Here is a 26964-nt window from a genome sequence, read left to right on the forward strand (position 1 = left end):
TATTGTCAGTGAAAACAATTTCGTCCTATCTCTTTCTGTACTTTATATTGTTTTTGGTTTCGCATGTTGAACTGTCTGTTCTCGTTTCACTACAATTATGCCTGTTTTGGATCAGGTGGGGAGAGCATTGGCTGCCCTGAGAATGCTGGTGCAGCTGGTACCGTTTATGATAGAACATTAGAGAGTCTGAGGGTCAGCAATGACAACTTTACAACTAATACAGAAACTCCATTGCTGGATTTCCCAACAACCACACTTTGGTCAAATGTTTATGTAGAGTGCAATGCAAAAGCTTTGGTTCCTTTGCTCTGGACACGAGTGCAGGTTATTAGATGTTGTCAGCTATCACCATTTTCTTTAGCTGCTGTTTATTTATTTCTTTTTATTTAATTATATAGTTGCTCATTCTATCTCATCACTATCATCTAAAATCTGCTGTAAGATATTGTTTGCTTTTCTAGGCATGCTTTTTCTCGTATGGAACTAATAGCTTCTTGTTAGGGCTCGGACCGATACGGTACGTGCTAAACCGGCCGGTACGGGTTGGTTCAGCATACCATGCCGTGAATTGAACCTAAGAGTTATCATTCTTTTCAAAAGACATGATGACAATTAGTAAAGAAAACTGTTATCGAGAAAGAAAGCCAACAAACAATGACCAAGACAAATGCTGATAGTCCAGAAACAGATTAATCTCAACCAGAAAGGAAATGCACCACCAGAAAATCAAGAGATTCACAAACTGAAAGAAACTAGAGAACAATCACACTTGAGTCTGCAAGAACTAGGCAATGCCACCACAACCAAAAAACCCAGAAACACCAGGAAAAACCGAGAGGAACAAAGGTGGAGATAACCTTATTCACGTGAAATTTTTTTGGTTCAGAGACCAAGCTCTGATACCATGTCAATTGTGCTGAATGCCCTTCATCGTGAGGGTTCATTTCATTAAATAGAAAGCTTTACATAGGTATTCTTGCCTAGAAAGCTGTACAGAGGTATTCTTGCCTTACTGTGCGCTATTCCAGCTAGCATATTTGTCTAAATGTGGCAAGCTTTGCACTACTCTAGCTGACATATCTGTCTAAATATGGCAAGCTATCTACGTTAGTTATGATACAACTATATGCAACTAAAACGCTGCATGTATATGGGTGTATTTGTGCAGCTATTATGTGTATGCGTTTGTACAAAACCCTAATGGGTTGGGCTAGTACAGACACTATCTCACTGACAGGTATGCCTCAGTATTGTCACGCCCCCAATTCGAGATCGGGAGCCGGAGGTCGCGACAACCATCGTACACTCATAGGGAACTCTCCCCACGAGCATGCAAGGTATCTCATCATGATATCATAATTAGGCAAAGAAAATAATTTAAATAATAACGTTCAAATTCTAATTAAATGACAAAATTAAAAGTCTTACCAAACCAATAATATCTCAAAATCTTGCATCAACTTTAAAACAAAAATTTAGTCTAAATAAAGATGTCAAAATCTTGTCTCTAATTACTCTTTCATGATAAATCTCCGAGTCGAGCTAATTCTTCATATCTGTAAAAATAGTAAGAAATTGTATAATGAGCTAGACAACTCAGTAAACATTAAACACTTTAGCTAGATAAATCAAACAATAAATTAAACAATTATTTTAAAAAATATGCATATGAATTTCACAAATTTAAAACTAAATCTAAATTTGCAGCATTATCGAACATTATGCATGCCAAATTCAATTTTCTCAATCCAAATGTCGTTCATTAATCAATTTTTTTTTCAAATCATTAAATTCAACTCGACAACCCAGAAGGATGATCACATCAAAGTGCCACTGTATAATCTCCAATGGCAGGGTATCGAAATGCCAATGTACAACTCCCACTGGCAGGGTATCGAAATGCCAACGTACAACTTCTACTGGTAGGGTATCGAAGTACCAATGTACAACCTTCATTGGCAAGGTATCAAAATATAATTTAGCTGTGAGTCCAAATTCATTTCAATTCAAAATTCTTTTTCTCAAAACATGTTCGACGTTCCAAATCGTAAGATGCAATATTGAAATCAAACATAATCCATATCAAAACCCATAGGTTCAACCGTTCACCCAAGAATCATGCAATATTCTAAGGCATATATAATAATAAAACACCATGCATCAAATTCATAAATAAAAAATAATTCAATTTAAAAAATATTAATAATTTGTCGATAAATCTAGAAAAAGGTTTACATTACTTACCTTACGAATACAATCCAACTAATAGATCTAATTAATCCCGAAAATTCTTCTCAAAGCCTAATATTCCAAAATTATACTTTTCATAAGATTTTCATCATAATTATTTTAAAAATAAAAATTCTAAATTTCAACATTCTCATAGAGTGACCAAGTAGGAGTGTCCGACATCCGGATTGGTCCAATCAAGGTGATTTCATCGAATCATATTCGGACTAGGGCATAGATGCTTCAACAAATATCAGAGCGATCAAATCTAACAGTGTTTGGCAAGAGTCAGGACGGGGGCTGACACGCTGACCGACGACTCTGGATCAGGACCCTTCAAATTTTCTAGCACTTTTTTTTTTTCCAAATTTTGTGCTTGAATCTCAAAACATGCATCTAGAAAGTTGATGAAAAACTAGTCTTGGATCCCTTTTTCGGGCAACCAAGCATTACCATAATAGGTGCTGGAAAATATAAACTATCAAAATTATTGGTAAATGGGTAGTATCTATGGTTACTACCGTTCAGAATTGGACAACAACAGAATTTCTGTCTATACCAGCACTATAATATCACATGGTAAATGTCTCTTCAATTCTATTTCATTCATGAGAATGAGAAGATCAATTCTTTCAGGGGAAACCAAGATTATTTCAAGTCATTAGGTTCACTCTCCACTTGTGTTGTTAAAAGTGGCAGCCTAGGCGCCCAATTTGGCCAAGCTGCCTAGGCCAAGCCCATGGAGAGGGAAGTGAAGTCTACTGCCAACCCAGTAGTAGCCAATGGGCTGATCGATATCTAGCAAAAACTCAGCCAACAGTGACAAGCAGTGGCGACGACTTCCATGTCTTCTTCATCTGGCCATTGTTCCAGTTGCTTTTCTTAATTTTCCGCTTTGGTCTACTTGCTAGCCTCCAGTCTGCTTGTCTCCTTTTGTTTCTTCCTTGGTGCTGGTTGCCTAACTATGTCTTACAACTTACTAGATGCTACAATGGCAGCAATGCTGTTGCTGGCTCACTCCTTTCCTTCTAGATTTTGTTCTTTGGAATTTTTTGTGCGAAAAGTAGGTTCATGGTCCCATAAATGATAAAAAAAGAGTATATATAATATATATCACATGTTTGTTTATGCATACGATTAAAAGTATGCATGATAAATGCTTGGAGAGCTTTTCTTCCTAGGCAGCCTCCTAAGCGCCTAGGTCCTTGCCTAGGCTATACAAGGGGTTTATCGCCTGGCCTCACCTAGGCGATATGACAACCTTGCCCCACTGCTATGGTTGATGTCCCATGAAAGTGCCTTCAAGGGCTATGTTGTCGGAATTGGGAATGTATCAAGTCTACACCATGTTGTAGCAATGTGGAGATTTTTTTCATCAATCAAGCAACATTTAGATGAATTGTTACAAAAATTACAATTTCTTTCTGTTGGTTTAATTGGTAACACATACTTCTCATTTGGTTTTGAGTGTTGCTTAATTGTTATGTTGTTAATTATGGTCGTACGATATCATTAGACAAGTTGTTCTTCTTGGGGTCTTTTCTCTTTGTAATACACTGATTACACTCTTTTATGCTTTTGATGTTTTATTACTAAACTAGTTAATCCCCCACTTTGAAAATTGATGAGTATGTTTCTGTTTCTTATGGGTTTAAGTTTCAAAAAAAAATTACTTGCACAAAGGCATATCCTTACGTAATCTTTTTAACCTTGCTGATGAGTGAAAATAAAATATGGATGGCTTTTTTTTTTTTTCTTTCTGCACTACCCTTATGCTAACTTCCCAAAAATTTTAGCTGAATTATCTGGTTTGTTCTCTCTCTTTCTTTTCTTTTTCCTTACAGGTGAGAGGCCAAATCAGACTACTAGATGGGGGCAGTATCTGCTTTGGATTGTCTGACTATCCAGTTTCGGAATTTGAGCTGGTTGCTGAGGAACTTCTCATTAGTGATTCTGTTATAAAGGCAAGTAGTTTCAAGTATTTAGCATAATCTAGGCAGACTTGACATCTACTCATCCTATTCTTATTACTCAATAAATTTCCAAATATGGTATTTTATTGCTCTGTTCTCATATCTTCATTCTATGTCCTGTTCAATGTTATTTTAATTTATGCGAATGTACATAAGCACTTCTTTTTAGATAGCTCTACTTTCAAATATACAAAAATATGCTAAGTAGCATATATTCCACTTTTGTATCTTCCATACCCACGAAATTGGCTTTGGATTGCCTGACTGAAAATTTCATCATAAGCAAGGTTTGTTGAACCAATACTCGACGGTGTATCAATTGGCAATTGGTTCGGTACGGTACGGGTTTGTATTGTGCTGTTTCGGGGTATACCAATATAGGAAGAGCTAGAGAGGGAGGGGAGAGGGTGAAAAGGAGAGAGGAAGAGAGAGAGAGAGAGAGAGAGAGAGAGAGAGAGAGAGAGAGAGGGAGCAAGGGAGGGAGAAATGATTGGCAAGCCCTAACCCTAATCCGAGTGCGCGAGCGTGTGTGTGTGCGTGAGAGAGAGAGAGGGAGGGAGGGAGCGGGAGGGCTGCCTTAGCAAACCCTAACCCTAAGCTGAGCTCGCACGCGACAAGGAGAGAGGGAGGGGAAGGGACCTACTATTGGCGCAGGGTGATGTTTCTCTAGCGAACGAATAGTGAGCAGTAACCAGCCGAACTGAATTTATAGATGGAACCATGCCGGTCCTTGACCAGTCCGGTTCAGTACGTCCTGAGCTGGCCGATTTGGCATGGTTTGGCGAACCCTAATCATAAGTGTTAAACTGTTGAAACATGGAGACTGGCTATTGATGAAGCAATAGTGGGATGAGCTGCCCCCTCCTCTCTCTCTTATTTTTTTTGTGTGTGTGGCGGGGCGGGGGGGGGGGGGGGTGTTTAGTTAGCCTTTAGGCAACAAACTTATGGATACAAAAAAAAAGAGGGGGACATTAAGGGAAGAGTCGAGGTTCAGTGTTTGGTGATGCTTTATCAGCGTGTCTTAGGTGGTGTTGTTTTAGGAAACTCAAGAGAGAGAAGGTATAGCATGGATGGCCTCAAGAGTAGTCAATCATCTGTAGTGGTGCACCAATTTTAGGCAAAAGATGATATGTGGCACTCCATGCATTTGAAAGTGGTGCTTCACTACTTCAGATTGGTTATAGCTCCTAAGAACTCTCAAGTTTCATCCATGGTGGAGATACATATGGTGGGAATCGTTGGTCAGATAAGGTTTCTACCATAATGGGCTGTAAATTGACTACTTTTTGCTTGTAATATTTGCACCTACCAGTTTTTTTCTTTTTAAAAAGGTTGATGATGTATGGTGTTCGGTGGTTGACTTGTTTGGGAATAGAAATTGTGGTGTGAATTTGCTCCTTATAGTGGAGTTTTTTTTCTATTATTCAGATTTTACTTTTCTATGCTTAAAGCTTCTAAAATCTGAGTGATTCTTGCGAGGTTCTTCCTACTCATAAAAGTTAATCATGGTTTTAGAAGCTGGGCTAATTCTAGATTGTCTTGCAATATGCATCTTGGTCCACATGACCTAAGAATAATTAATATTTAGATGCAGCATTGTATACCAACTACTACAAATCTTGTATCCTTTTTCTTGCTCCAAATCCGACGATACGCTTAGAAGAACAGTCATTATTCCAAATATGTCGCCCTAATTGTGGTGTGCATATAACCCATGATGTGGATCATGCTCATATTTTATGGTACATAATTTACAAATGTTATGCAGTCTTCAAGACCTCTGTAACTGTACCGGATACTGGTTGTAATTTTGGTTATTTTACATTATTTGGAGGCTTTGTGTTCTAAGCTTGCCAAGGGTTCACATATATCAGATGACTGCAACCATATGAGGCAAGCTGAAAAAATAATTTCTTTCTATATCTTGAACAAGTAATGAGAATATAATGGCCATGATCTTTCTATAGAAGAACTTAGATCAAGACAAGAAATATGACAGCCATGCTGTATGAAGCATCACCTGATCCAGTTTTGACTAATTTCTTAGCTGCATACCACCTTTATGTTTCAATCCTTCTGGTTTGCAAGGATTCTATATTATAGGAAGTAATGGATTTCTAACAGTATCTAATCCAGGCTCAAGATTCTAAGAAAGATTCAAAGCAAGATTCATGCCACACATTTCCTTTATATCTTATCGTTATGTTGTAGAATTTGGATTATATCAGCCACACATAGAATTTAGTCTTTTCTTTTCCACATGCATTTGCCAATTCATTTTTGAGTTGATGCTTTTAACAAGTCTCTAGGACATTTGAACCTTTCTTCTAGACTTCTGAAAGTGCAGTTTATAATGAACAGAGTGAGTCAGCAATCTGGATGCCACAAGATGTATTTTTGACATCAAGCATAAATATATTGCTAATGTTGTGTAAACATTTAAGCGGCTTTCCATGTATCTGTGCATTTCGCTTTACATAAATATCACAATCTTCTTTTCTTATCAGTTGAGTCAATAGAAATGTCAGTCTATGGACCTAGAAACATTTGTCACTTATTACTGCTATCCCAAGTCTTTTTGACTATCTCTTGTTGTAAATGTTTTGAAATTTGTTGGGAATTACTTTTGTAATTTTAGATGTTAATATGGTGTATTGGTGTTCCAACTGTATTGTTGGTATCCAATACACACCACTTTAATAGGAAAATGGCTATTTATTTGCTCTCTAAGTTCTCCTCTGTGTTTGAAGGTTTATGGTGCCTTTAGAATGTATGTCAAAATGTTGCTCATGTGGGACTCAAAAATTCAGATAGATGGTGGTGGCAATAATGATGTCAGTACATCTATGCTTGAAGTTAGAAATTTAGTTATTCTCAGGGTATGGTAATTTGAACATGGTTCTTTAATGTTACTAACCTAGAAAGTCACTGTTTTGAATCCTAAATTATGAAGTAACCATTCTGTATTATGGCAGCATAATTCTGTCATTTCTTCAAATGCCGACTTGGGTGTTTATGGTCAAGGACTTCTCAAGTTGTCTGGTCATGGTGATGGAATCAAAGCTCAGCGACTTTTCCTGTCACTATTTTATAACATTGAAGTAAGATCTATGTGTTTGATTGTTGCTTTTTTTTTGTTGTCATAATTTTGAAATTAATATGTTGCTTGCCTAGAGAAATTGTGCTCTTGCTTTTTTTTATATAATTAATTTGTGTTCTAATTTCATGGTAATACCATTCAACATTCACTCGAACTGAAGTGCAAACACTATCAAACAATGGAATCACCCACATGTAGTAATGCTATAACTGTGAAGTAAATAAACATGCAAGAGAAAAATGTGAAGAACCATTCTACAAATATAATAAAGGGTACATAATTGGTATATTAGTTATCTTACGTTATTTTGACTGCAGGTATCATGAATATATTAACCATTTGGGAAAATATTACTTGTACAGATAAATATGCTGATGGGTTTGCATTAGTTCATCCACTAATTAATCCAAATATGCATGTTAATGTATGTTAGTTGCTTTACATTGAGTTTAGGACATGAAAGATCCCACTTAGATTTCAGGTTATATGCGAGCATCTGCATGTCCACTTATCAGATTACTACATTAGGTTTGACTGACCTCATCTAGTCTTTGGAGGTTCTTGTGATATTAAATTCCTTCATTTTAATCTCCCTTCTTTAGTTCGTTTATATTGTTGACATGATGATAAAGTTTGTCATCTTCCCATTACTTGCTTTCATTGTTCAGTGGGCATGCTATCCAAAATATGTATTCCTATAATGCCTCCATTCAAAAGTTTAGTTGACAATTTGATTAGAAAATTCAAACCTCCTACTGGGAAGATAAGCCTGATTCCAAGGTCTGCCTTAATCTAGATATATTTAGTTTTATTCCAAAATCATGTAATTAAATAACTTTATTGAATTACCAGGAACGTTATTTTTTCAAAACTAATTCTCATAAATAGTTGAACCGTGGCTAAGTACTTGATTGCTTTTTCAAGATGCAACATGGAAGCTAGTCCTGACCGGATTATTTCATAGTCCATAGCGTGCTGAAGCTGTGAATCCCATATTGTGACCTAACGTATCACTACCTTCAGCAAACTGCTGAATGAACAATCAGTCTAACACGTATGCAAGTGGACTCCACTAATAATGAAGTAATAACAAAACTGCATCTTTTATTTTGATCTTTCCTTTTTGGTACAATGAAGGGGCTATAACCCAAACTAGTGTCTATACTGTATTACACCACATCAGTCTAAAAGCAAAATAGAGGCAAAATCTGTAGGAACATGAGATATATCATCCATTGTAAAGCCACCAGCCAGTGCTTTGGTTGCTGTCCAATCCGCTGCCTGATTTCCCTCCCTGTAAATATGGGAGACCTGGAAAACAAAAAGAAGACATTGCCATTGCCATATATCTGGCAACAGAGGGTTAACTTCATAAATTAGTTTAGTACCTGCTGAAATCCAAGATATAACAGAAGCTGAGTCCCCTTCAACCCACATCTGTGATGGGTGAAAGTTAAATATAGCACACTTAATACCATCCCATGCAGCAGCAAGTTCAGCATAAGATTATTGAAGTATAAGATAATGTCCTTCCAGCAGCCCATAAGAGACAGCCATTGTGATCTCTGATTACATATCCAGCTGCAGCCTGTCTTTTTTACTGCCGCATGCCCGCATCAAAATTGATTTTCAATGCACCCACGGGAAGGGGCATCCATCGGACTAATTTTAAGGTTAACCGACCATGCGGTCGTTCATTAAGGATGCTCCAGTTCCCAGAATGTATATAACATGAAGCATTCCTTTGGTCCATATTAAAGTTCAAAATATAATAGAATGCCAATCTGAAAGCCTGGATAGGGGTAATAAAAGTGGACTGAAATAGTCTCAGACTCCTTGCAAACCATAGCTGCCAGGCAACCACTGCCATTAAAGATGTCACCCTCCTCTCTGCCTGGGCACTTGCTGAGTAAGACAGCAAGTCCGGTAAAGAGTGAGGATAAATCCCATGGCCTAATGAATGGAATGCCTGCCAGCATTGTTGTGCAAATGAACATTTCACCATAACATGTTCACAATCTTCTAATTGAACATGACATAAATCCCACATCAAGGAATCATCATCGACAATACCTCTACTGTGCAGTAACTGCTTTCAAGGTGGTTCCAACAATACCAGTTTCCAACAAAAAGTCTTAACCCGCATTGGAACCTGTAATTGCCAAATCCTTTTAAATGAGTGAGATGAATATGGCCTGGATGGCCAAATGGTTGTAGCTGCCTGTAGATTTGCCTTGTAGGAACCCGCTGGGTAAGTGTGGAACTCCATACTAGTTATTCCAGCCAGCAACCAACTGAAATAGGAATAGTGTTAATATGATTTATCAGTTCGGCTGAAAAAATCGATCATAGTCTGTCTGTAGTCTTGTTTTCATTAAGAAGATCAGCAACACTGCTATTGGTGAGATCCTCCTCCATATTAATGTAAGTCGGCCAGAGATCAAATGGAAGAATGGCACACCATGGGTCCTGCATCAGTTGAATATGGGAAGCAAATGAAAGAACTTTGAATATAAGGGGCAGAGGCTACTATTTTTTCTCCAGATTGAAGAGAATTTCCTTGGCTGAATATAGTTGAACCACTGACCCTGAAAATTATATTTAGCAGCTACAACTTTTGCCCATCGAGATGCGGGTTAAGTATCAAATTGGCTGCAAGCTTGCGCATAAACGCTTGTTGCCTTCTTTGAAGAGCATGAATGCATAATCCACCTATAATTTTAGGAGAACAAACCACCTCCCAAGATAATAGACGCACTCCTCTTCTTTCTGTTGGATGGCCCCAAAGAAAAGCTTTAAACGGCCTTTCAAGGCATTTGTTTACTGAAGTGGGGATGTATACTGCAGCCATAGAATATAGAGGCAGTGAATTTAAAACAGAATGAAGCAAGGTTGAATGACAGAGCCTTCCATTGCCATCCTTGTATTCTCCCAGCAAGTCTTTCCATGAGGTTAATTAAATCATGAGGTGATAGCTGTTTTCCTGTTAATGGGATGCTAAGGTATTGCCAGACACCTTCCTTGATTGGATAGGGTAAGATATGGCAGATCTGAGCTTTAATGGAGTGAGGAGTCAAAGGGCTGAACTTTAGATAAGATTTAGTGACATTTATAGCTTGATTGGAGATTATGCATGTCACAACTCAGGACCTCACCCAAAATGGCTATCCGGAAAGTATTATTTGGGTTCCTTGATCCTGTATAAGTACCTAAGATCTATCCAGCGAATAACCGATGTGAAACTAAACACACGCCCGCACGGGTCCTCACATACTCCCCTTGTTTAAGCCCTAACGTCCTCGTCAGGCTGAGGGTTCAAATTCATTCAAATCTAATCACAAACACCACGATCGGTTCGTGGTCAGTCCCAATGGATCCGTGCTACAGTGTCCCCTAGTCCATATAGGTTATGGGCCGGGCCCGCTCTGATACCATTTGTCACAATTCAGGACTCATCTAAAAAGGCTAGCCAGAAGTATTATTTGGGTTTCTTGATCCTGTATAAGTACCCAAGATCTATCCAGCGAATAACCGATGTGGGACTAAACACACACCCGCACGGGTCCTCACAGTGCAATATAGCTTCAGCAATATTTTTAAACACACAGTATCCCTTATGGTTGTTCTCAAGATAATGAGGTAATCATCAGCAAGTAATATGTGTGATATAGAATATGATGCCCTGCTTGGTCTGAAACCTTGCAAGGCATTTGCTTCTACTGCAAGCTGCATCAAACTAGTTAAAGTTTCAGAACACAAGATAAATAAGTAAGGTGCTAATGGACAGCCTTGACGAATACCCTTTGTTGGTTCAAACCATCGTGATGGTGATCCATTTATTAACAGGGCAACTCTAGGATTAAAAGTGCATTCCTTAATCCACAAGACAAATTTAAGGTGAAACCCAAAGTGCAGTAATACTTTGATCTTCTTTCTTAGGACAATTTTTAAAAGGATTGGTTTTTTATGGATTAAAAGCTTGATATTTTCATACCATTGCATTATAATTTCAATAGTTTGGTGATAAAGGTCATGGCATGGTTAATATTGATATTTAGGAATTGGTTGCTGAGAAAGTGAAAAAAAAATAAAACTTTTCTCTAGTGGCAAAGAAAAGAAAAGTTAACAATTTCTATTGTTTAATTGTAGGAGAAAATTGTTGAGAAGAGCTTTTCTTTAATATGGTTAGGTTGATTTTTATGTTGACTAAACATCCCATGGCAGACTATTTTTGCTTTTCTTTCTCGAAATCACTATTCTTAGAAAAGAAAAATCTTAGGATGGCTAGAAATAATTTTGGCTTCAAATTTTCTATGAAAATTTTCTTTTGATTTTTTTTGACCACCAAACATTAGAAAAGAAGATTGTGATATAACTAATTTTCTCTTCTTTCGCTTTCTTAGCAACCAAACAAAGCCTTAGAATCTGCAACCAAACAACTTGTAAGGCTATATTTGGATACTGATTAAGTGGAGGTTATCCACTTAACCAGTCAAACATAAGCAAAAAAAAATGGGGTCTTACCGTCTTAAAGATATCCAGTTGATGCCCCAAAAAGGCTACAAGTGGATAACCTGCACAACTCTCATTTTGCCTTCTTACTTTTTAGCTTTCTTTCCCAGAACATAACCTACTAACCCTGAAACTTCAAATAGGGGATATTGTGAACTCATGGAAGTAGTTAGCCCCTAGTTAGCTATTCAGCGTCCAAACTCAAAGTGTTTGACAAGTGACTGCCACACCTGTACCTGTCCGGTACAGATTATTGAAGCTGGATGTTAGGCAACATTGTGCCTATGCTAAAGTACTTATGTGGGATGATCAAATATTCATTAGGAAGAAATTGTAGTCAAAAGATGCGTTCTAATCGTTTAGAAATTGGGATCGGTCCCAAAGAGCCATGATGAACATTATAAGTAGTTGCAATGCATTTGCTGTAAGGGCATCTCTTTTCACTTGTGCAAGGTGAACTTTTTCTGTGTATTCGGGAGGTGCCATGGTGTATCTGTACATTGTAAATCTATTTGATGAGACAAACAATCTGAATATTTTAAATGGAATTGTGGGGGTAATATTGGAGAATAACTGTCTAAAAATTAGAAAAACTAACACTTAGATGGTAGAACACAATATTAGTGGAAATACAGTTTGATGTGAGGTCTTAGAAAAATTTGATGTGAAGTGATAACTTGGTTTCATAATTTTTATTTCTTGGATTTGCTATAGGGATGAATGGAGAATAGACAAAGACAGGAAGTAAACTCAGTTGTCAAAGTATAGGTCTTAAGATAATTTGTACTGGAAGAATGCTTTGAGTCCATCTCTTTGTATTTGGACTCATGGCTTCATATTGGACAATTTGAAAGGTTAGGAAATAAAGAGCATTACATAGGAGAAGTAATGTGAGAAGTTGGGTATTCTACGGAGCAGAATGCTAAGATGGAGAAAGTGGTGGTGAGCTGATTGATATGGTATGGAATGTGTTAGAATCTGAGTTTGTTCCTTAAACAGAAGGAGCTTGGACATTTTTTCAGGGTTAATGAAAGAGGATGAAAACACTACATGTATGAATTGTAGGAGACACCTTGATACTTAATCAGTGGATGGAAGGAAGATTACATAAAATTGACCCCAGATAGGTGGGATGAAGCATTATTAAGTGTTGAACAAGGTTTCTTGATACTGCAATATGGGTGCATACTGGTAAGTGGTAACAATGTGATATGGTTAACATAGACCGCAGTATGCCCCTGCATCTACTTGTGTTGCTGGCAGGAATTATACTCTGTGTCAAACATGACATAGCATGCACTATGGTATTGTATGGTCAGTATTTCAATCCTTGCTGTTGAAATTATTGTTGTTCTTCAGGCTGCAAGTTTCTGTTATATACTGCTATTTTTTTTTTAATATCACTATAATTGGGGTTTTTTCTTATTACCAAACATTTTTCTCATTTATCTACGCCATACTATTAAATGCTAGACTGTTAGAAACTTAGGATATTATGTTTTAGATTTATTAGTTTTAATTTGCATGTCATTTTTCTCATCATGCAGGTTGGGCCAGGTTCCATACTACAGGCTCCGCTAGATGATGATATTGGAAGCAGCTTGTAAGTTAAAGTTGTGGTCCTCATGTAGAGATTAACATTTTACTTGGTGGCTTTTATTTATGGCCTTTACAACCCAAAATATGGCCTGAATTGTCCATTCAACAGGGCTGCTCAATCACGCTGTGAGAGTCAAACATGCCCGAAGGACTTAATCACGCCTCCTGATGATTGCCATGTGAACAATTCCTTATCTTACACTTTACAAGTAAGTCGTTATTGAAAAACTTATATTTTCTCCACTAAAACTTCTCTAAGGTAGCTTCTGTGATCACTTGCTTCAATTTATAAAGTGATCACAGAAAGACTGGTCAATTTGAATGGTGAAAGACTGGTAAATCAGACTCAGACAGATGATCAAGGCTTGTTATTGGTTGGTCTTTCTTTTGAGTGCAGTATCATTATATCTTTATGCTTATCTTCTTCTCGTAACTAACAAGATTATAGAAGTTAAATGTTCATTTAGAGCAACATTGTTCAAAAACCACTGAGATTTATATCTTGAATTGTCAATCAGTAGGAAATTTAAATTGAAGCTTTTTGTTATTATTTCCTTAACATTTGACAAATGCATATAAACCATAAGCTGATGTTAAGCTCATAGATATGAATATCTAATTGTATACTTTTGATCATAAGAAACATGTCTATGCCCTTCTCTGTCATTCTTTTTGCCGTACATCTTTATATCAATTATGAAATATTTATTGCATTCTAATTTTAACTTACAAACTTATAAAATTTTGCAGATCTGTCGTGTTGAGGACCTCACTGTCAGTGGTTTAGTTAGGGGAAGCATCATTGACATTCACCGAGCAAGGACTGTCACTATTGAAGAGGATGGCATAATAAATACATCAGAATTAGGTGATGCAACTTTTTTTTATTTAATATTTAGTGAAGAAAATATCTGAGATGACTCTCTCTCTCTCTCTATCGATCCATCTCTCTCTCTCTCTCATATTAACTCTCCAATTTTAATTCCTTGGTAGGTTGTAAAGAGGGCATTGGCAAGGGAAAATTTTTAAAATATGGAGCTGGTGGGGGTGCTGGGCATGGAGGAAAGGGTGGCTCAGGGTTTTATAATGGGATGCTAGTTGAAGGCGGTCAAGAGTATGGTGATGCTGATCTCCCTTGTGAGTTGGGGAGTGGGAGTGGTGGCTCCAGTGAATCACTTGATAATGTTGCTGGTGGGGGAATGATAGGTGAATACTTTTTACATGTCATTGAAGTTTCCACACCATTGTTGAATTCTGAACATCATTATGGATTTTATTTATTAATCTCTGAAATTATAGTCTTATTAAGATTCCAAAACGTAAAGTCTTATTAGTGGCATCACTAGTTGCCTGAATGTGCAATCAGCATCATTTTTCTTGTTTTTAGTCAATCTTCATATCTTCTCATAGTTTAATGATAATTGGGTGCTTGGATGACTATCTGCGTTCATTCTATGCAAAAAAGACAATGTGGTCCTTCAATAAAACCAACATTGTCAAATGTCTTAGGTGAGGCCAGGTACCCCTTGTATAGTCTAGATGGGCACCCAGGCTCTAAGGTGGCCGCCTAGGGAGGAAAGCTCTCCTAGATTTTATTATGCACACTTTTAATTATATGCATAAATAAGCATGTGACATGTTATATGTTCTCCTTTTTTATCACGTCTGGAATCATGAAACTATTTTTCACACTTAAAAGGTCCAAAGATCAAAATCTACAAGTAGCAATAGCATTACTGCCTCAGCAGCATCCAGCAAGTTCTAGAATATAGCTAGGAGGTAGCCAGCACCTAGCCAGAAGCAAAGGAGGAGGAGACAAGCAGACTAGATGCTAACAAGCAGACCAAAGGGGAAAAATTAGGAAAATGAGTAGAATAATGGCCAGATGGAGAAGACTTGCAGCCACTGCTGGTGCTCATCACTGTTGGCTGAGCTGTTGCTTGCCATGATAAGCCTACTAGCTACTACAATGTTCGCGGGACCCTCCCACATGTCCCATATGGGGCTTAAATAGGAAAAGAAAATGGGAAGCGAAACCTTTAATAAGCTGGGGTTCAAGCAGGCTTAGCCTAGGCAGCCTGGCCAATTTACACACCCAACTAGCCGCCCTAGGCAGCCACTTATTACAGCACTAAATAGAACATGGACTTTCTATTGATAAAATGCTATCTGCATGTATTAAACATGGTGCAATTAACCCACAAACATTCTGTTATCTTGATATCTTATGTGACTGATGCAGTCCATAAATGTCATCACTTGTTGAGAACATACAGAAAAATTGACCCAAATAAAATAAAGGGTAAGTTATGTTTTTAGTCCTCCAAGCTTAGGTCGTGTTTTTAGATGGTCCCTAAACTTCAAAAACCGCTAATTAGGTCCTTAGATTTGCACTGGTGTTTTAATGTTGTCCTTCCAGCCAATTCTAGCCAATTTCTGGCGCTAGAAAGTTGTATGTGATGTACATGTGGCGCCTTTTTCCTTGTTGGCGCCAATGTTAGCATATTGGTGATGACGTGGCATAATAGGTGGAATTTTCCGTCCAAAAGTGTCCAATCGTCGAGTGTCACATCATCACCCATATGCATGGTCTGCCGAACCGACCGGAATCGGTCGGTTCAGGCTGTACCGAACTGGTGCCGATAGTTACCGGTACGGTTTGGCTGTGAAAACCAGTACCGAACCGAAACCGGTGCATTCGGCGCCGGTAGAAGCGGGGAAGAAGAGGAAAAAAGAAGAGAAGAAGAAGAGGAAGAAGAAAAGAAAGAGGAATAGAAGAAGAAGAGAAGGCAAGTACCGGGAGAAGGAGGACCTCTCTTTTTTTGCTCGCGGGCGGGACCTCTCTTCCTTCCTTACTCACGGGAGAACGGGCGGAAATCGGAAAAGAGAGAAGAGAGGAGAGAGGGGAAGGAGGGTTCGGAAAGAAGAAGAAGAGGAAAAAAAATCCCGCGCATGGGGCAGCGCGCCCGCGTGTGGGAGCGAGTGGGGAAGCGGGCACAAGTGGGGAACCGTGAGCCCGCTCGCGTTCCATGCGCAAGGAACCGCGCCCGCATGCGGTTCCCCGCGCTGGCCGCGATTCCTCGCGCGGGCTCGCCGCACAGAGTGGCATTTAAAACTCGACCGGGCGCGTGGGTGCGTTTTTTTTTCTATCTCGATCGGTTCGGTACTGGTACCGGTCTTCACCGGTACTATCGGTACCGCAGACCCTGCCTATATGTTATGAATTATATTTTTGGTGCAAGTTTTACAAATATTTTTACATAGTCCTTATAGTTTAAAAATCAATAACTAGGTCCCTCGATTTTTAAGTTTGACTTAATGTAGCCTTTCTAGCCAAGTTTGGCCAATTTTGGGTATCGGAAAGTTGCACGTGATGCACATGTGACGTTCTTTTCTTGTCGACAGGATAAAAAATAGAGAGAGAGTAGGAGAAGAAAGACCGTGTGATTGCAGGCTCGACTGGGAGGAGGTGACGACAGACTCGACAATGGGGGAAGGGCAAGGGCCCAGTGGATGTTAGGGGGCGGAGCGGGCTCAGGGCCACAGTGAAGGCAGAGCGGAAAGAGGAGGGTCGCATGAGGAAGCGGGGGGATGGGTCGTCACAATTGTTTGGGGGGGGGGCTTAGTGGTTGTCGAGGGTGAGGGGGCTTGGTCGTCGCCGAGGGCAGAGGAGGAGGAGGAGGAGGAGGAGGAGGAGGGGGAGGGGGAGGAGGGGGCTGGGTGCCGAAGACAGGGAAGAAGTTGAAGAGGAGGGGGGGGGCATATGGGTCCTAATCAAAGGTTCACAAGCATTTCTGGTGTCTAAAATTGGCCGGAATCAATTAGAAAAACTACATTAAATCACACTTGAAAATCGAGGGACCTAATTGGAGATTTTTAAACATACTGTTTAAAAATATTTGTGAAATTTAGAGGACCGCAAACATAATTTATCATATATTAGTGATGATGTGGCACTTAGCAACTGAATACTTTTGGGAAGAAAAATTCACTGTGGCACATGCTATGTGTCACATCGTCATCTATATGCCACATCATCACCCATATGCTACATCATCCCAATAAAAATTTCCATCCGTTATGCTACGTTATCACTTATATGCTGATATTGGTGCTAGCAAGGAAAAGAATGCCACGTGTGCATCATGTGCAACTTTACAATGCCGGAAATTGACCAGAAGTGGCTGGAAGGATGGCATTACAACACCGGTGAAACTCTAAGGACATAATTAGAGATTTTGAAGTTTAGGGACCATTTAAAAGTACGACCTAAACTTGGAGGGATAAAAATATAATTTACCCTAAAATAAACAAACTTAAAGAATCAACAAACTTATTTTCACATTTCAAATCATTGATTGATCCTCTCCATTTTTGGGCCTCAAAATGCGGGGTTCAATGACAAGGAGAAAAGGGTGCTAATGAAGTGTTTTGAAGTGTTTTCAAGTAGCTTGCTCTGGTATCTAGTGGGATTAAGCTTCTGTTGAAGCATTTCCTAGGATATATCTTTGCACAAGCTGATACTAAATAATGACAGGCGTGCAGTTTCAGTACTTTGACAACCAAATTGCAGTAAAAAGATAAGAGGACAAGGATTTTAAACAACTGGATTAAATTCAAGGGTTGAACTGCTGAAGTATCCAGTGTTGGTGGTTAGCCTGGCACTGTTGCACGTGCAATGCCATGCTTTGCTGTTTTTCATGTCATGCTTAACATGCATTGGCATGGCAGAATGCCTAGTTATGGCATTCTGCCAGTGCTGCACGCTGGTAAGGCACTGGCATGATAAATATGGTGCTGTGCTATTTCAACCAGCACTTATAATCTATTTAGGTTTGCAAACAATGAAAGTTAAGCCTATTGGAATTTTCTATTTAAAACTAAAATTTCTCTTGATTTGAATTGCATTGGTTAAATTCTTTTCCTAAAGTTGATCTGATGTTGGAGATTGCCTAAGTTATCTCAATGTTGGGTTTGAGTCATTTGAAGTGAAGGCTTTATGGAGGGCTAATGAAATCACATGCTTGCTTTAGTTTATTTCAGCAGGCTTCTTTTGGCCTTAGGTGACCAAACAATGCTTGCTTTTGAAAACAAGAGAAAAAGATTGATGGATCACAATAGGTTAAGGGTCAAACATCTTACAACCAAAGTACCTATTGCACCTAGGTTTGGAGCCATATCTTCAAAGCATGCAGTCATGCCATGGGAAAGAGATGAGAATCTCTTGTGTTATTACTCTAGTGCCAGTTACAGTCAAGGGGCAGCCCTCTAGAGTGTTAGGATTATAGGACAATAGAGGTGGGGAGAACTTAGCTTATGGAGACAAATAATGACTCTTATTATGGGTCAAAAGCAGTTAGAAGGACTTGGGAAGACAAACAGATAGAAGCATAAGAAGGAAAGAATCGAGAAAATCAAAATTTGGACTACCAGAAGTTGATGGTTTTTTGAACTTCCCTTTCGAAACTATATCCGTAATAGGGACTCTATACACTAATCCTTCTCTGAAGAACTCCAAGACCAACTACAAAAATGGCATGAATAATCAAAGCTGGGAATTATATCAAACTTCTGAAACTAATAACTTATTCTATGTAAACAGGAATTACTCAATAGAAAATAACGCTCTTAGAATAGACAGTTTTATGTATGTGACTGTGAAACATAAATGATATCTCCCTCCAGTTTTGGAGAAACATCAGTGTGACACTCCATAATTTGTATTTCCTTTTACTACCATTTGCCTTTCTCTCCAAACATTGTATCATATGGCAGCTGGAGCAAGTTTGCAACTGCAACATGTTTGTCCTATGGTTCAAAATATAGGTTCGGATTCACTTTAAGGATAAGTTAAGGAAATAGTGATGTCCCATGTTTGTCTTATTGGAGCTATCTGATCTGCTATATCCAGTTTTAAAGAGATCAACCAGATGAATGTACTTTGTATCTTCAGAATCAAAGAGTGAAATGGCATATCTGGGCTAGCTTCCAGACCAACTTTATCATAAGTTGTTTTGTTCCTGTTGAATCTCCATAGCAAGCTGCGATCTCTGGGTAGGCAATGGGTGTTAAAACCCTGAATAGCTGAATATGAAACTCTTGCACAAGACATGTCATATTGATGACTTCTCAACCCTCTTTTATCTTCGCCCTCTCTATATGCAAACACACCCATATACTTACACACATATCCTCTCCTTTGTACATAGATACATACATACGTTTGTGTGTATTAATTACGTATGTCTGTATATGTATATGTGTCATGAATGTGTAATCATATGATGTTAATTTTGACAGAATTATTCCATCACTTTTTCTTTATATTTTTAGATCAAATTCATTTTCCAGATTCATTTGTTTTGAGTATTTATTCTATAATGTCATATGACCCCTATCCTTTTTACATAGATACATACATACATATGTACATACTAATTATATATGTCTGTATATGTATATGTATCATGAATGTGTAATCATATGATGTTAATTTTGACAGAATGATTCCATCACTTTTTCTTTATATGTTTAGATCGAATTCATTTTCCAGAATAATTCATTTGTTCTGAGTATTTATTCTATAATGTCATATGACCCTTCTCGATGCTGATATCTATGTTGGGTTGTTCCAGTGATGGGTTCCATGAAGTGGCCGCTTTCTAGGCTAGAAATTTATGGATCTTTAAGGGCAGATGGCCAAAGCCACACAGAATCAGCTGTAAACCACAATGGGACTTTGATGGGTGGGCTAGGCGGTGGTTCTGGTGGTACAATTCTTCTTTTTCTTCAAACACTTACACTTGAGAACAATTCATCTTTGTCAGTAACTGGTGGAAATGGTGGCCCAGTTGGTGGGGGTGGTGGGGGTGGTGGGAGAATTCACTTTGATTGGTCTAATATTGCCACTAGAGATGAATATGTTCAGATTGCTTCTGTAAATGGTACAATCATATCGAGGTATGCAAATTCTAGTTTTATGGTCATGGAGAAAAATGATATAGATTTCATATGCCATGTTACATTTCCTAATAATTATAGTTCTCGGAGATATAATGACATGCTTGTGAGCATTGTTAGTACTACTAGTTTCAAGGTACTCATCTAATTATATCTTTTGATATCATTGTATTGCTCCTAATTTACATAGCATTACATAATATTGCAAAATTTCATTTAAGGTCCATGCCACAAGCCATTTTATATTTTACTAGGTTTCAGAAACATTCTAAAATATATCATATTTCAAATATATATGAGTGTAATTTTGTGAACTTGGCCTCCCTACATGGTTTGGAGGAGTGTTGACCAGACCCAAGTTCGACTTAAACTTATCCTAGTATAGTGTCAATCCCTTTCTCAACTCACAACCGCAAGGAGATAAAACTCCAAATTCTTAATCACTTGGTGAACTAGCTTGGACCTGGGCATGTGTGTATTATGATATGACTTGAACTGACTGAACCTAACCATGTGAATTGACTCTTATAATCATGAAGGTTTCCCTGCTTATAGACATAGATGAAACCAAGGTCTGTTGAACCGGTCAGAACCGACCGGTTCAGCCCATACCGTACCAGTGCTAGTCGGTACTGGTACAATACAACCATAGAATTCGGTTTCGACCTCTTTGGGGTCGAAACCGAACGGTTCCTTGTCCGTACCGGTGCGAACCAGTGCGGTTTGCATCGATATAAGCCTGGTACCGATGCGAACCGCACTAGTACTCGCGGGAAAGAAGAAGAGGAAGAAGAAAAAGAGGAGAGAAGAAGACTACCTCACGAGCCTCTTTCTTCCTCTCGAGCGCCTTGCGGGGAAGAGGACTACCTCACGGGGAAGAAGGCCTCCCTTGCTCGCGGAAGAAAGGGGGGCAAGAGAGGAGAAGAGAGGAGAGAGGGGAAAAACGGCTTGGGAAGAAGAGAAGGGGAAAAAAAAGAAAAAAAAAAAGAGAAAGAGGGAGGCGTTGGGGGCAGCGCGCCCGCGCGGGCGCGAGTGGGGAAATGCGTCCCCGACTCGTGCCCATGTGCGTTCCACGTTGTGCGAACCGCACGGGAGCGCGATTCCCCGCGCGCGCAGGCTGCCCGTCCGCACGTTTTTTTTCTTGAACCGGTCCGGTACCAATTCCAACTAGTACCGGTCTCCACGGTACATCAGTTCGGTCGGTACTGTGTACCTTGGATGAAACTAGTCCAATATTTAACTTGAACAAACCCAAAATGATGTCCTTAGAGTTTAGGTGAATTTATGATAATTCATGCCCATTTCTAGCCTACCCCATTTGTACCATACATTGCATATCACTTAGTGGGTTATCACCATAGTACAAGGGTATTTTCCTCTACATCGTTGCTTACTTGTGTCGACATGTATGGGTCCGTATCATGCATATCTCTATGATTGGATGCAAATAGACTGATATGTCATGATTGATGCTTGTACCTTTGTTAAACTTGTATTTGATCATCCTGAATAGCCTATGTTTCTACTCTCATTGATTAGGAACTCTTCCTGATTTCGTCCCGTAAATGAGGATTTGAAAGCTCTTTGGACATTATAATGATAAATGTCATCGTTCTACAAATAGAAATCGTGCTAACTTGTAGCGTATAAGCTTTCCACATTACTATCATTATTTAAGTTTCCCATAGTACTGGCAACATGCATAAAACCCACATGATGTGTTGTTGTGTAAAGTAACTACATGTTCTCCTCTAACTTTTGTCATGAATTTTGTTGTTATGAGAGTTGCATATGTGTTAAATAGTTGTGTCAGTGTTAAAATACAGTCAACACAGAGATCTAGAATGATTTGTAATCCTAGATTTCTGTAGGTCAGTTAAATACTATGTTTATTTATAACAGCTTTGTCTACACTAGTATAAAAGAATTTATCTTTTTGTATCAAAAAATGAAGAAAGTAGTTCATCTTAGCTTGCTTTTTTTTAAAAAAAATTGAGTATATTTCCATTCCATTGGGTATCAAAGTGTTAGCATGATGTGGGCGCAACATGGACATGTTACATGATATTTAATCCTAGATTTGCATCCTTAGCCCTGACATTTCCAAACTATAGATCTTCATTTCTCTTATAATAGGTCAAACATCAATAGTTGCTTCCTAGAATGCATGCTAGAAACCTTGACAATCAATTAATCAATTTACAATATTACAGCTGAAACTTTATTTTAATTTCTAGAATTTGTGCAGATAAACTGAGTGAAACCTTCTAGCTATTTCCATATTCTATAGCTAACTTTAGATACTCCATAGTCCATGGTACTATCCTTCTTTTTCTAAAAAGTTGCTTAGTAAGACTTTTGCATGATTGAAAATTATAATTCCAGATTATATCCTGTTTGTTGTACATATATACACACATATGTACATATATATTTAGATAGGATTGCTCTTTTTCTTGCATTCATTTCTTTCTTTTTCTTACAATTATTTGCTGCTTGCCAGCTGCCCTTCCCTTCCCACCTTGCCCTAAAAAGGCACATACTAAACATGGTCTACTGTACTTTGCTCCGTTCTGCCCAGTACGGGGGCGTAGCATACCGTACCAGAGAAAACTGGTACGAAACTCAATTTTGAGTCAGTACAAGCCCTATACCGAGTTATACTGCCTTGTATCGAGGTGTACCGATGGCGTATTGAGGTAGTACCGACCTGTACCGAAGTGGACTGACTTGTATCGAGGCATACCAAAATAAAAATTGAGAAAAATAGTTCGAAAGCTATTTCGGTACATGATGCATCTGTACCGTACTGAACCGATAAGGTATCCGGTATTGAGATGGCGGACCTTGAAACAAACAGACAGACAGACATATAAATAAATTAATAATGAACAAAAAGAATTAATAAGCACCACTATAGTTGAGCATTTTAGGTGGCTTGTTAGAGGTAGCACAAATGGCTGTGGTTCTCATTTGGTTGAGCTTTTTTTGTTTATTCTATTTTGTTGACCTGTTATTTTATATATTCCTTTATGTTACCAATATTGTAGGTCTCTATACCAAAACTCACACCTGTACCTTTTGCTAGGCCTGGCACGCTGCAGTATGCCCCTATACTAATGCATGGTGCATTGTTGCAGTTGGCACAACACTTGTACCATGTTCCATTGCAGGAGCATACTGAACCCCATACAATACCAATGCCGTCTCAGGGCCATATGGTATGCCCTGTATGGGCTGGTGCAGATCAAGAATTAAAACCTTTGTTGATACTATTAATAATCGGATTATCTCCATAGAATTGGAGTGGAGATGTCTGGAGATGAGGTGAAAACATGGAATAACTCATCGGGTTGGGGAGTTAGCATTATAATAATGGAAACCTGCAAAACAACACAAATAATCCTATAGAACTTCTGGTTTGATCTATAGATTGACTATAAGTGATGAGAACATGGAGGTTATGAGGAAGAAACATGGGCCAAGAACCTCTAGACATTAAGTATATCATTGCTGTCATTTTGTAGCATTATTGTGACATTTGCATCATGATGGCCCTTCTTGTCAGGATCATTGACAATTTAAGTATTTCAACTTTCATATTCTTCATAAAATTGTTGAAATGGAATGATTTGAGGTTTGACTTCTCATACAATTTAGAATTTCTGATACATACTGCTCTAATATTGAGTCTTTGTGTCAATTGAGTTGTTAAACCTATTCATAGTGCTTTGTCATAAAATACAGTTGCTTTCATGTAATATTGTTCTAGGTTGTGGAGCATTTTTTCTAACAAGTTCTTATATGTATTACAGCGGAGGGGCTGGGAACAGTGGTGGTCATCATGGGGAGGATGGTACAGTTACTGGAAAGAAGTGTCCAGTGGGGCTCTATGGTACATTTTGTAATGTATGCTTACTCTAACTACTCTGCTTTTTTTTTATTTTAATGAATAATTTTTCTGCTTGTTATCTTTATGCAAACTCTGGCCATGTATTGTCCATCGGAATTTGCATATTTGGGCAATTACAGAAATATGGAATGTCATCTTCATTTTTGGTTATTTTTATGCTTCTATTTTAGTGTCACACTGCAGTTCATTTTCATGAATTATAGCATAATTCCGACACATGGTTTTCAAAGCTTTGATATGAAATAGCAAGATGAACCTGGCAACTGAGAGACTCTCGAATAAGGAAGCAAGAGGAAGAATAATAGCATAAGTGGTCTACGATGAGGAAGTCCTGAACCACAAACTTCAAAGCTTAACTTTCACGGTCCCTCTAATTGCATTGTATATGGGGCCTACCAAAGTCTCTCTACCTTCAACAAGTTATGCACTCTATGTGGAACATACCAGATGTATGTACTAGACTAAAAAATGTGAACAAAATCTTTCTTTTAGATTGCAAACTTATCGTACTAGACTGAAAAAGGAACCTAGAATTATCCTAACACTCGTAATGAAGCTCATACTGTTCTCTAGAGAGCTGGATGTTTGCTAAGCCAAACAGGAAGCCTAGGTTTTGCTATAGAAACATTAACAGCCATGCTAGCTGGCACAGAGCAACTGTAGTTACATAGGTCCATGCAACACACCTCAGCTATCAACATTTCTATGATTTGGTCCTAACATCCTTGTCCGGTCTCTAATTTGGACAATTAAAGATGTGTTGGAAAGCTCTTTTAAAGGCCTGTCAAACAAGGTTGTTCTTCGATTCAAAATCTTCATGATTTGATCTTGATTTTAGTTATATTTTTCCTTGCTTCTCTATTTGAACGTTTGAACATTGACAATTCATGAATTGTTTGATATAAGAGTACTGTAAAATGTGCTAATTAGAAAATTGTGTAGTTAAATAGCGCGATATAATGCAAGGTTGTTATGGGCCCTCACCTGGGTGCCTGGGCAACCACCTGGACAATAGACAGAGCTCAGTGTGCTGAGGTTACCCTTGCATTGTCCATCATAACACATATGCATATATATATATATATAGGGGATTGATAACCTACTCTCTGTTATGGTAGGTTATCAATCTATCCATTTTTCCATAGACAAAAAATACCCGTACTTTTTATAACTCTTAAGGGTATTTTATGTCTTTTACAATCCCACATTAACTCACCCTCTCAACCCCCCAATTAATACTCTCTCTCTCCTAAATACACACACACACGTACATATATATAGATACATACATATATATATTAATATATACATATATATATTAATATATATATGTTAATATATATATATATACACACATACGTATATATACATACGTATGTATACATATGTATGTATATGTATGTATGTATGTTTGTTTGTATGTATGTTTATATATATATATATATATATATATATATATATATATATATATATATTAATTGGGGGTTGAGAGGGTGAGTTAATGTGGGATTGTAAAAAGACATAAAATACCCTTAAGAGTTATAAAAAGTAAGGGTATTTTTGTCCAATAAAAAATGGGTAGATTGATAACCTACCATAACAGAGAGTAGGTTATCAATCCCCATATATATATATATATATGTTTGTATATATATATATATATATATATATATATATATATATTCATGTAGAGAGAGAGAGAGAGAGATCATATACTACATATGCATATTATATTTGTTTGTATCTCCATATGTATGTAACTGGCTATGTTTTTTACATATTCACCTACATATGTGCCTACATAAATGTGTAGGTTCATATTATGCATGTATGCACATGAAAATACATACTTACATGTTATATACTTAGTAATTATTCTGTAATGCTTGTTGTGTAAATGACAGTTGATTCTTTAAGGGAGTGAGATATATCACATTAGAAGTAGCATCCTCACATAATTTAATTTTCTTCAAGAAAATTGTATCTATTATTGTCATTTATTCGGATAACGTGGTAACACTTTATTGGTTCAATAAAGTTGCCATAAACTTATGGTGAGAAGATTCTATTAGAGAAAGTTCAAGTTTCTTGTGATGTTTTTGCTCAGTGTGGAGAGATGTAATAATGCTTTCAGGAATGCCCAGTTGGCACCTATAAGGATGTTGTTGGGTCTGACTCATCACTCTGCACTCGTTGCTCACTTGATATTCTTCCTCACCGTGCAGACTTCATATATGTAAGAGGTAATTCCTTTCTGACTCTGCTGATATACTTTCATGTATATGTACTAGCACACCTCAAAATCTATATAGTTGTTTCTAATAAATATTCCTTTATTTTGGGAAAAAAAAAGCTTATTGATTTTTCAAAAGTAGGAAATGCTAATTTTCTCTTTGCAGGAGGTGTTACTCAGCCATTATGTCCATATAAATGTCTCTCTGAGAAATACAAGATGCCAAAATGCTATACACCACTTGAGGAGCTGATATATACTTTTGGAGGTCCATGGCCCTTTGCATTTCTCCTGTCATTCATTTTGGTTCTGTTAGCACTTCTGTTGAGTGTTTTAAGAATCAAAATGGTTGGAAGCGATTTTTCTTATCGATCTGCAAGTTCCATTCAGCATGATGGTTCTGATTCTCTTCCTTATCTGCTTTCACTGGCAGAGGTATTCCTAT

General features: G+C 37.9%; 1 protein-coding gene across 1 annotated transcript in view; it reads left to right on the plus strand.

Annotated features, from left to right (window-relative positions):
* LOC103703579 overlaps nt 1-26964 on the plus strand; it is a 49662-nt gene that overhangs the window by 9576 nt on the left and 13122 nt on the right. Inside the window, exons 5-16 of the mRNA XM_039119414.1 lie at nt 116-324; nt 4074-4193; nt 6953-7081; nt 7178-7303; nt 13362-13417; nt 13523-13622; nt 14164-14281; nt 14407-14619; nt 20049-20373; nt 24189-24282; nt 26421-26529; nt 26686-26954. Coding sequence (XP_038975342.1) covers nt 116-324; nt 4074-4193; nt 6953-7081; nt 7178-7303; nt 13362-13417; nt 13523-13622; nt 14164-14281; nt 14407-14619; nt 20049-20373; nt 24189-24282; nt 26421-26529; nt 26686-26954 — 1868 coding nt within the window. The remainder of the gene's footprint in view (nt 1-115; nt 325-4073; nt 4194-6952; nt 7082-7177; nt 7304-13361; nt 13418-13522; nt 13623-14163; nt 14282-14406; nt 14620-20048; nt 20374-24188; nt 24283-26420; nt 26530-26685; nt 26955-26964) is intronic.

The sequence above is a fragment of the Phoenix dactylifera genome, chromosome 2 (assembly GCF_009389715.1).
Source record: "Phoenix dactylifera cultivar Barhee BC4 chromosome 2, palm_55x_up_171113_PBpolish2nd_filt_p, whole genome shotgun sequence".
NCBI classification, from domain to species: Eukaryota; Viridiplantae; Streptophyta; class Magnoliopsida; order Arecales; family Arecaceae; genus Phoenix; species Phoenix dactylifera.